Source organism: Thunnus thynnus, chromosome 8 (assembly GCF_963924715.1).
Source record: "Thunnus thynnus chromosome 8, fThuThy2.1, whole genome shotgun sequence".
NCBI classification, from domain to species: domain Eukaryota; kingdom Metazoa; phylum Chordata; class Actinopteri; order Scombriformes; family Scombridae; genus Thunnus; species Thunnus thynnus.
This window is the reverse complement of record NC_089524.1, coordinates 20,340,938-20,354,213: the sequence shown is the minus strand read 5'-3', so window position 1 is coordinate 20,354,213 and position 13,276 is coordinate 20,340,938. Positions and strand designations below refer to the sequence as shown.

The window sequence follows — 13,276 nt, the reverse complement described above, 5'->3', positions numbered from 1 at the left end:
TGCTCACTCACCAACTGGAGTGCTCTGAAACACTGCACTCGGTGCAACCATTGTTTTAACAGTTTTGTAGTGCATGTGTGTGTTAACAGTAGAAAAGTAAAAACATGAACTTTACTCAACAAGTAGTCTGCAGCCATCTTGGTTGCTCTGTGAGGCTGTACTTAGGCACAGTGATGGTTTTAACGTACATGCTAACATTGGCTAATTAAAACAGGAACTACAGCTGAGGCTGATGGGAATGTCATTAGTTTTGCAGGTTTTTGGCCTAAACCAAAGTATTGCACAAATTCAAGATAAAATGCAGAGACAGATACAGTTAATGTTAAGTTTATTACAATTCATCCTGAAGGAGACATGGATGTCTGAACCAAATTTTATGCCGATTCATCAAATAGTAGTTGAGACAACTTACTAAGAGTAAAAAATATCATCCTGCTGGTGGCGCTAGAAGGAGAGTCAGGGGATCACCATAGTCATAAGGATTCAGCCTGTAGGGGACCATGAATGTCTATACAAAATGTCATCTTAATCCATCCATAGTTGTTTAAATATGTCAGTCTGCCTCCCTTTAACAGCTAGTGGGAAGGTATTAGCTTTATGTTAGCAATGCCTTATATCTAAGTTGTTGTTTGAATTTTCTATTAATATACCACAAGAAACTGCCAAATTTAGCTGTATGTAAATTAAGATTAACCGCCTAACCACTTAGCTGCAACATGTTCTCATTTTCTTGTTTTTGAAATCAGTCACCATGTATGACTCCGTGCAATGTATGATTAAGTATTTGACTCACAATTGAGCAGGAGCATGACATTGCTGTCAATGCTAACTTTGTCCAATCTCCAAAAAGATGGTGTACTCCTTTAACTACAACCCTAAACACTAAACCAGTCCCCTTAAGGATGTGAAGACCAGCAAAAATGACCTCACTTGGCAAAAACATTCTCACTTCAGCGGTCTTAAACTAGTTCTGACAAGGGCAGAACCAGAACCCCCCCGCCCCCCTTAACCTTTGACTCTGGAGCACCACCAACCAGCATCTCTCCTCTCTGCCTCCTTTATTTTTTCCCTCTCTTCTCCTTCTCCTGGTTTTCTTCTTCTTCCACCTCTTTATCTCCTTCCCTCCCTCCCTTGCTCTCTCCGCTCATTATGCATTCAGCTCCACACCTTGTTTCCTGTGGGTCGTAAAAAAGAGAAGGAGAGAATGGGAAGAATGCGAGGATGGAAAAGAAGAGGGAGAGATAGTGGGAGAAGAAGGGGAGGAAGGGAAAGAAAGAAAGCAGAGAGAGGAGAGAAACAAAGACGGACGAAAGACAAAGAGAGAAAACAATGCATATGGTCGTGTGAATGTGTGTGTGCGTGAGGAGAGAGAGAGGGGCAGGGAAGAGCCAGCAGAAAAACATACAGAGACGGGGGTGCAAAGAGAGAAAAGAGAGAGAATAAGTACATAAAGACAAACAGAGAGCGAGACGAAAAGGAGAGAAAGACAGCGAGAGATAGACAGACACATAGAGATGTGCGTAGAGAGGTGCAGAGAGATTGACAGCAGAGAGAGAGAAAGAGAGAGAGAGAGGGAAGCAGTGCTTGGGCGGCCCGGGCGACGCAGTGTGCCTGTGTTTGAAATTCCGCTCACAGCCAAAGCAATTTCCTGGCGGTGGCTGTGCTGTCAGCTGCTTGGCTGGCTGGCGGTGAAATATGGTGGCTGGGAGTCGGCCGCTAGCAGCCCCCGACAACCTGATGGATGGAGCCCCAGAGGAGAGGAACAGCAGCAGGAGAAGGTGGAGGTGGAGGAGGGGGAGGAGGGGGAGGGGAGAGGACAGTGGGAGGGAAGAGGGAGGGAGAAACAACAGAAAAACAAAACACAAAAAGAAGAGCAAGAGAGGGAAAAAAAAAGCTAAATGCAGCCAATGGTGATGATATGAGGTAGACAGAGGGAGAAATATATATGGAGACATAAAAGGAGATACGAAAGAGGGTGGGGGGTAGATGAAGAAAGAGAAAAAGAGACAGAGAGATAAAAAAAAAAGGCAGGGAAAGACAAAGAGGTAGATCCAGCTCCATTAGGCAGCAGGAGGAGGATGGAAGGAGTTTCAACCAACCAGCCAGGGTCTAGACGAGGGAAACCAGCCTAATAATCACCTGGGCCTCCCCCCTCTCTGGGGGAGGTGGAGGTTGGGAGGAGGGGGGAGGAAAAGAGGAGGAGGAGATAGTGAAGGTGAGATGATGGAGGGTGGACAAGCAGGTGATCGAAAGTGGCAGACTGAGAGTAGCAGAGGTTAACTGGCTGTTAGACGCTTATACAGGATCCCGGTAAATAATTGAGCTGACTTTGCCCTCTGATCTGTGAGTGGATCCATTTTTAACCAGTTACTAAGGATCTCACAATCACAAAAGGCTGGTACACACATGGTCGAAAGTATGTTGACGGTTGAGCATCTCGCTCTATGACCATGTGTATTAGTATGTTGCTGTAACAGTCTGCACTCTCCTGGAAAGTCAAGAACAACATTTTGGAACCTGGCTGCAGGCATTAAGCCAGAAGAGAATATGTGAGGTTGGACACTGATGGTTCGATGGGGTTTATGTTAGTACTCTGTGCAGGGAATCGAGTTCCTCCACATTAACCTTGGAAAAAAACATTTATTTATAGCATTATGAAGTTATTGTCTGTACTGTAGCATTATAGGCCCTGAAAACATATTTTCTCAATCTTGAGAAATTGGGTTTTACATTAACTTAGTTGGAAAAATGTGCAACAGTTTTAATAGTAGAGATATTTCTGTCTGTGCTTTTATGTTTGTGATTTTCTCACTGGTTTGAAGTGAAGTGGGTGGATTTTAGTAAAAAAAAAGGTGGTATCATGCATTTCTGTACAACAATCACAATTTAAATTTGAATTATGACAGCTATGCTTGTTTATGTTGCCAGGGAGATGCCACTGTTAGTAAAATCTAATCAAACCACACCTACACAGTCTTGATGAATTGTTTTTGATTATTAAAAATGGAACAAATAATAGTGAAATATTGTGTTTTATTTTTCTTGGTCATAAATATTTAATGTTATGGAGAAACCATGTTTTTCTTCTTGGAACTGGGGGGCCCACCAAATCTATAACAAATGACCCAAGACCAAAAGTACAGTGGGCAGGGGTATCAACACACATTTAGCTCTATAGAGTGTCATGTCCACTGAAGAGCAAACACATATTTAGGCACAAGTGTTAAGAGTATCAAAGCCACCTGAACAGGACGTGCAGAGAAAGAAGGTGAAGGGGGACACAAACCTGCATCTTGTTAGCTGTGTGAGAAAATACGAGCCAAATTCAATTCATTTTAGTCCAATTCCAGCTGTCTCTGTCCTGATTCCAACCCAGAAGGTTTCTCCTTCACAGCATTGTGTGAAGGACAGTAGAGGAGCAGCAGTAACAGTAGTAACAGCCATGGAGCCCCTACAATGTCATGTCCAGGCTTACTCCAGTACTAAGTTAATGCCCTGTCAATCAAACTCAGACGGCTCTGTAGGCCCCACCACTGTGATTGATGCTTCAATTAACAACCCGCTCTGACCTCCAGAATTGTTCATTTGAAATTGTAATTAAGCAATTAGGGGCAATTAAGAAACAGAGACTGCCGAATGAAAGTCAGAAGACAATTTGAGAGAGTGAGAGAGAAACAGAGAGAGGGGTGCAAACTGTCCAAATTAAACCTCTCAGAGAGAAACAAAAGCCCCATCTTGCTGCAGAAACTCCAGGGAACTCTCAACTTGTGGTGAACTTGCAGCGGCCGCAAACAGTTTAGTGTAAAACCTAGAAGGTCAAACGAATGAATTTTGTCAGACAAGTACTTATCTGCTGCATATTAATTAGAGTGAGGTGTAGGGGGTGCGGCGAGGGCCGTAAATGCCGGGCTTATCTTTACACGGAAAGGAAAAAGAGCTGATTGAAGCAGGATTACAAGCTCCTGAATAAAGCTCTTGGCATCAGCAGCATACCTTTTGAGGAGAAGGGAAACTGGTGCTTGTTCAGGAGAAGAACGTTGATCTCACTCTGCATGTAATGCATATTATAAAACATTAAACTATTGCTTACAATACCTGTGGGAGGAATGACATGCGTAACTGGGCTTTAAGGTGGGCAGCTTAGATGACGGGGAAGCACGGCTACAATTGGAGGAATGCAGGTTCACAACTCAAACCAACTGGTAAAATCTGGGCGGTGATGAAAACTTATGCAATGACAGATGAAGTGCAATAGAGCAACGTACTTGTTTATTCCAGTGGAGCCACATACAGGTAGGTGTGAATTTGTATGTCTGTGAGAGCATCAAACATTCATACTGAATCAAACTTTCCAACACAAAAAAGGACGGAAAAAAGACCTTCATATCACTTATACATCACTGTAAAACTCTACCCAACATTTCATTAGTTAGAGAAGCCAATTCAGGGCGCCGGGGCACATGGTCAGTGACCCTCTAATGATGTAGCAGTGACAGAACATGGCAGATGGCATGACCTGCTTCATGGATGAGAGTAAATGACACGAAACTCACCCTCCTTCTGTCTCAGTTTCTCTGATTTTACTCCCCCCTCCCTCTTTCCCTCCATCTTAGTCTGTACGATGCTCTCAAATTGATGGCGGTATTTGTCTGTTTATGAACACAGAGGTGACTTGTAATCAGGCTGAACGGGCACAGGCAGCCCTCTGCTTCGGGCCTGTTAGTGCCACATAAGCTGCCACATCTGTTGGGAGGGCCTGCCAGAGGAACAGGAGAAGGAGAAGAGAAGGAAGGTGATAGCTGCACAGACGAGGAGGTGATAAGAAAAGAGTATAAAGAGGGGAGGTGGTGAAAAATAATTTTGAATATGTGCAATGTAACAAAAAGTTAAGATAAGGTAAAAGCCTGTGAACTAAGTTGAGGGGAAAAAAGCATAAAAATTGTGCGAGAACCTCATACGTATCTTCCTGTGAAAAGCAGACAATTCAGCTTCCAACGGAGGAAGTATAAAGAGAGGGATGATGGGGGGATTGAAACGACGCAGGGATGATGGGGAAAAATTGGCTGTAAATCTCAGAAATGGATCAGAAATGGTTGGCTGACACCAGAGGACATTTTAACGCACATAGAGAGAGGAGAAAAAGACACACACACGCACAAAAACACACACACACACAGATCCTCAGATTCACACATGACGCAAATCTGACCGTTGAACATAGAAAGAACGATAGAAAGAGAAAGTTAGAGAGAGTACTGTAGGACTGTAGGAGGGCATTAGGAAGGATTTCAAGGTGCAAAATTCATCTAGGTGGTGTGACAGGACCTAATACATTTGTTTCAGATAGAAAATTAATTTTCTAATATTAAAAAGGTCAAAAAGAATCCAAGACAACAATGACCTCTTTGTCATCCTTAACAAATTATCCAAAATGGCAGTGTCAAATTGGTGGGGATACGTCGGCCAGTGATGAATGCTTCTGGTAATCAGCCAATCAAAAAGAATTCTTCTTCTGCTTTTGATGAATGAGCTGGAAAAGCAACGCTTTAAGAAGGAGATGGGTCCATTTGTTTCTTTGGTCCCTTTTCTTTTTTCTTCCCCCTCACTTTCCATTTCTCTCTTTTCAAAACAAACAACAGGGTAGCTTGGGAACAGATTATAGCTCCTTGCATCACTGACTCTTTCAGCCATTTTCCCTGCTGACCAATGTTCAGCTGCAGATGGTAAATGATGGAATTTTATGAAACAGCTTGAGCGAGCTTGCCTTTAGATGGATGGAGAGGAGGGTGTAACTGAGAAGGTTACAGACGGCTTTAAAGCAAATACCAATGGTTGTCATTCATACAACAGTTGTACTAGATCACTCCTTTATTTTACATGCCACTTCACATTGTGCTTATTATATGAGCTGTATGTCCTTTTAAAGCTCCTCTATGCAATTTTAACCAGCAGGTGCAGAAAACAGAGCCTTTATTTATTATTAGCTTATAATTTGTTCCTATGGTTAATGTGGCAAACCATTGCCCTCTTACACATCCAGTAGACAATGGATCTCTTGGATAAAGAACAGGGCTAGTATTATTTGATTTATTTTTATTACAATGAGCATCAGTTCCCCAAAAGTTTAAGAGTCTAAAAATATGAATGTATCCAATTAATTATACATATTGTGTGTAGCTACAGCCTTATAGCTTGATAGTATGCCGGTAATACTGCTACTACTCTAATAAGTCCCCCTATTTAGCAATTATAAGCAGTATACCAACATTTAATAAATGGTTGATAACACACTATAATGTGGGTTTTAACAGATATAAGTGTTTATAAATGAATATTTCTCATGGATGCTGGTGTATAATCAGATAATGGATGACAATCTTGTAAAACAAACTTGTAATAATATAGATTCACTACACATTAATAAACACTTAAAATGTCCTTTTATCTGCTTTTGCTACATTATAGTGCTTTACGAACCATTTATTAAATGTTTGTATACTGCTTATAAATGATAAATAGGGGGGTTAAAGTAAAGCGTTACCCTTATGCTTCTGTGCCGTAGCACTCCACTGTTGTCCAACATTTACTGTTAAAAACACATAAACACAAAAGTCATACTGTTGCATCATTTGACATATTCTGTGTGATCAACACAGCAAGTACAGTTTATTCCTCTTGTCTGATGAACACTGAGCTGTCAGAGATGGAAAAAAAAAACAATGGTGCAGATGGTTCAGAATAAACAACGCTTGTACTGATCACAGGGTGAATGTATTGTTGGTTTAGAATTGTTAATAATAAAGGGATGAAATAATACCAACCTTATCCATTAATGTTTTAATTTCATTATCATTTTAAGCCAACAGGTCAGGTAGGTTGGTGAGAGTCAAAACAATGTCATGGTGTTGATTTTTAATGAGATTGGTAGCTGTAGTGACCCTTTCACATCACAGGGACTCATTTAAATCAATATTTGACTAAAACAAATGACCAGTGATGATTAGAAATGACAATAAAAATGATAATTCAGCTTGTGTTGCTACACACACGTAACATACACCATTCTTTGCAACACATATATTGAATACACCCTTTGCAATATAGTTTAAAGGATAAAGCTGGCAGTATTCTATATCTTTCTTCTTGTCAAATCCTGGTAAATCCCATGAAAAGACAAAAACCAACAATACATTAGTCTGTCTCTCAATACTTTCCAAGTTCCTCTCAGTGGAACTCACCACCAAGTCCACTGATCCTTTCTTAAATCTAGTCACAAATATAGTTTCATTTTTTTAAAGGCTAAATGATCTCCTAAACAGCAGGGAACCATAGATTTAAGCAAATATAAACATAGCAAACATAAACATACGTAAACATTACTCTAACAGGAGTAAATTGTGCATTTGTTGGGGACGTGTTTCAGCCGTGGAGTAATGTACATTTTGTGAACCCCAGCCTCCACCTGTAGGCTCTGATTTCTGTTTTTCCTCTAAAGGGGAAAGATTTGATGTCATCTCTCTTTATGCAGGCTGCATGTTGTGGGCAGTGATAAATTCATAACCTTGATGCCAAACTGTAACTGTACATACTCAGTATTCATATATTAATATAACCTTTCCAAGTAAGCTGGCTGATGGAAGTTTAAGTCACTGATTTTAAAACACGGTTTCTTGTTTAGGCCAGAGTTTCTAGAAACACTGGTGAGTGCAAATGTTCTGAGCTGTGTTGAATTTATATACAAATACTTGTCAAATAAAAGAATACCAACACGGTGTAGATTGCTCCTGCTGCAAGCTTTGATTTAAATGGCACTTGTCTGAGAACTTGCAGCCAGTTATGAAGTTATTGCCTGAACAGAACAAGGAAGCTATTTTCCCAGCAGAAAAAGAGCTCTGCTGAATTCACAATGATGGAAAATCACTTTGGAGTGACGAGGGTGTCTGTCAGAAGAATGGTTGATGGGTTTTCAAACTGAATGGGCTCCTTTGTGCAACAGAGGGCAATGTGACTTTGAATTATGATGCCTTATGCACAGACCTGTGGGTATCTAAAGTAGTAAAGAAGTCGAAGTGATGATGATGGTGTATGTACACTACACCTTTAATACAATTAACACTTATAGTCTCCATCAGATTTATTAAAACTGGGAACAGACATGAATGGAAGATTATGGAAACTTAGAAAGACTAAGCAGCCCACATACTGTATAACTTATTTCCACCAACGTAAACAGAGTCTTTAGTCTTGACACTCAGAAAGAAGCACATATTGAACAACCAAGTGTGTATTATCATAGCTGTATTGCTAGGCAATCACCCAAAATACATGAAAATATGAATTCTCATCTGTGATGGTATGTAAATACATCAAAATATAATTTGACTGCCTTTTTTCTGCTCTAAATTGGACCAAAAAGGTGAAAAAAATCTAAATTTCTCTGCAGAAGGTTTCAACATGTTCAAAATATACTGTATATGTAAAACAACCTTAATGTCAAAGACTGGCAGAGACTGGACCAGAAGGTAAATTATTAGAATTATTCTTAAATACCACATTTATTCCCCAGACTGCAACAGCATCTGGCCCAGAATACAACAGATTCAGCCCAGCTTGTACCAATCATAAGATGGGTCTACCCCTTAAGGCAACAGCTAATTATGCAACCAGTGACTGGGGCTGCCTTCAGGTGTATTCTGCCAGTGAGGGAGAGTTTTGGGAGCAGTGGGATTTTCCTGAAATCCAGTTCAGAAATGAAATCAAACATACTGATGCTGAAATAACACTGGGATTTTCTGTAAAGCAATACGATCATCTGCAGGTGAAGATAAATACAATTACTGTACATTTTATGTAAAGTACATGTGAGGGTCATAGGCGGGTATTATAACCTCATAACAGGTCATACTTCCCTAGTTCCTGGCTAAGGAGAATACAGTTTGATGTCATATGAATTCAACCTGTAAGCATTGAAACATAATGGCGTTCTCGGACCTATCACCACCTTTATTTACAAGTTAAAGCTGTAATGTGTGTGTTTTTTTTTTTTTTTTAATGTTGCGGTTTGTTGTTGTGAAGCTGATTCCCTTAATCAGTGCAGGAGAACAATTAATGTTGTGAATGGAGAAAAAAAGAGTGAATGTAACTCTGCCTTCACCAAATTGACTGTGCTTATCAGGAACAGCCCTTTACAATTTATTGTAGCCTACAGACACCATTAACATTTACTGTATTTGTCCTGTTGAAGCATCAGACCTGCATTCCTAACACACTTTTACAAAGTTAACAGGGAGCAATAACAACCATAAAATGACAAAACAGGGCTGCTATTTAAGCTGTATTATCTAGCTTGTTTGCTGTGACTGTGGAACCTTGTTGAATCCTGAGTACCGATTCAAATGCATGATTATATAGTATAGGCTAATATTTGTATTTGACAAATGGTTTATTAGGTTGAGATATCTATGTTCCATTCAGACTGTACAGAAATCAAAGCTTGTGCCAAGTTAAAGGTGCAATCAGTAATATTTTACTGGCTCATTGCACAAAATTCCTATCATTTATGAGCAGGGGCTCGCACATGTTGCTGATCAATCCCAGTCTCTCAAGTATTGCTTAAATGGCTGCTGAGATTTCTAGATTTATCAATACTGTGTGTTGACTAAGCAACCTCTAGTTTTATGCATAATTCTAGGGTGCATATGAAAAATTACCTGAAAATCGAAAAATACCTCCCATACTAGCTACCTTTCAGTCTTCTAGTTTTCACTAAACAAATGGCCAAACCGAGTTAGCAGCCAGTAAAATGGCCCACATATGCTAGTTTAGTCCAACTGTCCAGCTGTAGCTACTGCTGATCTCCTGTTAATGGAGTCCTCCAGCACAGCCCTCCAACCCTGGTAGCCTCATTAGACTCTATGCCCGCTGTGTGAGATGAGCATGAATGGAGGGCAGCAGCACAGGGCATCCTGGCTGGAGAGTTGGCATTGAAACTGGCATCTGGGAGCCCCAGACATGAGTAGTGTGTCTGATGGGATTAACTGGCTGTGGCGAGAGAGAGAGACAGAAAAAGAGAGGTTGCCCAAGCCTCCAAATTAACTCTGCAAGACTGAAGGCAATCATAAGGGAAAAGGAGGAGTACAGGAGGATAAGAGCTGGAGAGATGGTTATCAACATAGAGGGAGAGGGAATGGAGGGTATCTGACCAGCAGGAATGGACTTAGGAAACATATGTTTACCCATCCATCAAAGTTACACTGCACTAGATTCACCTGTTAGGCTATATAGGCACACATGGAAAAACTCTGGCAGGAATTCAGTGTACTGTATATACGACTGAATATACAGTGTGCAAATGTACAGGAGAAGTGGCACCAACTCTATCAGTGGTCCCAAACATTTTTTGGCTTGTGACCTTTTAATACAAAGCAATGTCGACTTGTGAACTCTTGTCTCAGGGCGCATGTTTGAGTTTTTAGTAGTTCAACTGCAGATTCATTTTCCCTTCACAGACTGATTGAAAAATTATTCATATGAATAATTATTCATATGAATAATTTTCAGAGGTCTGAAGAGGTAAAATTATACAGTAATTCACAAGAAAAAAAGAAAAGATTGGTGAAAAATCTGGAAAAGTTAATTTAGTGTAGAAGAAGTGTTTTAATTTTAAATTTCCTACACCATCAATCATATCACAACCCCTTACATTCATTAGGAACCACTGCTCTATATAATAGTGTGGTAATTACATTGTATTTGTAAAAGTACGCAATTGAGAGAAAAAAAAAAACCATTCTGCCAGGTGAAAACATAGATTTGTGCTTCTGATAACACCTGTTTGTCTGTGTGATGCTACAGTTTGCAGCTGTGATCAAGTGTTAGTAAGTGCATGTGTCTGTTTGCCCAGGATGTGTATGTGTGTGTTTGTGTGTGTGTGAATGACAGGAATGAGTGGATCACCCTGCCATGACAGAGTCTATCGATCAGAGTGTCAGCGTCGGGGGAAAAGGTTAATCTGCCCGATGCCAGCCCCGCACCTCACCCCATCTCTGGCCTGCCCTGCATCCCGCCCCAGCCCGCTCCCTCTCTTATCAGGATTAGAGGAGTGTACAAAAGGGCAGAGTATTCCCAGGACACACACTGACCTTCAGTAATCCCACCAACCTGCCGCTCTGCCTATAATTAACATCAGGAACAAAGAGAAAAATCCCCGACCTGCCTGTGTAGTGTTCCTCTGACTGAAAGACTATAACTGAAGAAGAAAAAAGTTACAGTAGAGTTACAGAGTGAAAGCATAGAGACTTGCTTCAGTAATATGTTTTGAATGGCCAAGAGAGCCTTGCTGACATTCTAGAGGTGCTGACTAGTCTATCCATGCCCCCCAGTGCACACACCCTAAACCCAGATTGGAGGAACATGCTGAACCAAGCAGGGAGAAAGAAAACTGTTTGCGGGACTAGTAGGCTTTACAGTGTATGTGGTGAAGGAATGTTGAGCACAGAATGGAGGACATGTGTACATATGTGTGTGTGTGTGTGTGTGTGTGTGTGTGTGTGTGTGTGTGTGTGTGTGCTCGCTCACCGGGTCTTGGTTCATCTGCACTATGAGTTGTTTGACAGCGTGCAGCGTGGGGTGGGCCCATGGAGAGGGATCCTGCCAGTGGCGATTCAGGTCGAAGCCCATCAGAGAACACCTGAACACACATACACACACAGTTTGTGGAGTTTTTGACTACTGGTAGTGCTACGGAGCAATGTTTTGTATCTGCTGCACACATAAAAATCCTGCCAATAGATTCACACCATTCAACTGATCAACATTTGGTGCCGGCAACATGGCAAGAAATGTATCAATGCGCCGTCAAAGGCCACGAAGAGAAAGACTGATAGAAAACAACCATGAATGTAAACATCCCTGTGTGAATCCCTTCATTCACTACTCCCTTTATAGACAATTGGTAGTTCACCCTAATGAGCAGCAAAATGAGGTTTCAGACACTTATGAATCATCACACTGACAGGTGTAGAGTCAGAGGTATTTTTTTGCATCTATAAAATGTGACACATCGCACTGTGTGATTGCTAGCAGAAACGGCCCATTGTGCAAATCTTTGATGGCACTATATAGCACATAAATTTCACAATCAAATAAAGGGGCAAAGGGTAAATATGATATCGGACATATTATGTAGGTTTCAAATTCTTCCAAAAGTCAGCTCTGCAAAATGAGGAAGGAAATGCATTCAACCCATTTATTAGGCCCCAAAGATACAAACAATAGACTGTAAGCACAGACACAGAGAGTAAATTGCTACTCTTAAGTGTTACCAGCAACCTGCAATTGCCATAATGGAATACTTGTACATGTATAGATGCACTGTGATCTGCCCTGTTTGTTGTCATGTGTATTTTTGACATCTACCGAAGCCCCTGTTAATGATACAGGAGTTACTGATACTGTAGAGCAACTGAGCAGAGCAGCCAGCCATGAACAAAATACTCATTCCAGGTTAACTGCCATTGATTCTTTGCTCTGCATGTATCCATTCCAGTCCACTCTGTAGTGCATCCTGCCGGGATGGCTGTATGGTGTTTGTCTGCCTGCCTGTGTATGTGTGTGTGTGTGTATGTGAAAGAGAGAGAGATAGAGAGAGAGAGAGAGCCAGACTGGGAGAGAGGGGAGAGTGCATGCATGTGTATAAATGAGCATGTACAATTGGTGAGGTGAGGACTATCACTATTCACTTACTGACAATGTGCTGCTTATCACCATTCTGTTTGAAAACAGACTAATGGAAATAGCCTTTAAGCATTCACCAATCACAGTCAACAATATTATAAAGATTGTCGCTGTGGGGGAGCAACCGAGGTTCCCTGCAAATATTTTTGGAGGCAGTGACGAGGCAGCACCACTAGATGGCACTCACAAACACGCTGGGAGCACGCTGCTGATGCTTATCTCTGTGTGCATTAGTATTCCCGGGGCTAAGCCTATTAAGTAAAAGGCAATTATGAAGAAGGGAAAGAGAAGAGAGGAAAATAGAGGAGAGGAGGATGCCCACAGAGCTGCAGCACTAGTGTTAAAGACAAGGAGGAGGAGAGGATGGACAGAGAGACTGGTAGAGAGAACAGCCCTACGGCCAAATACTATCTTCTAACAAATGCACTGCTGTGAGCTATATGAATTCATTAAGCTCCCTAAAGGTGGAGTTAAGAGGATATAATCCCACGTAGCAGGATATAAAACCATGTAATGTGTGAATTCTATTTAATGTAGTAAT

The 13,276-nt window shown here is 41.1% G+C and overlaps 1 protein-coding gene across 3 annotated transcripts in view; it reads right to left on the bottom strand.

Moving 5' to 3' along the window:
* agbl4 (AGBL carboxypeptidase 4) overlaps nucleotides 1–13,276 on the bottom strand; it is a 434,053-nt gene that overhangs the window by 15,807 nt on the left and 404,970 nt on the right. For all 3 annotated transcript variants that reach the window (XM_067597035.1, XM_067597037.1, XM_067597038.1), the window contains one exon: nucleotides 11,578–11,689. In XM_067597035.1, coding sequence (XP_067453136.1) covers nucleotides 11,578–11,689 — 112 coding nt within the window. The remainder of the gene's footprint in view (nucleotides 1–11,577; nucleotides 11,690–13,276) is intronic.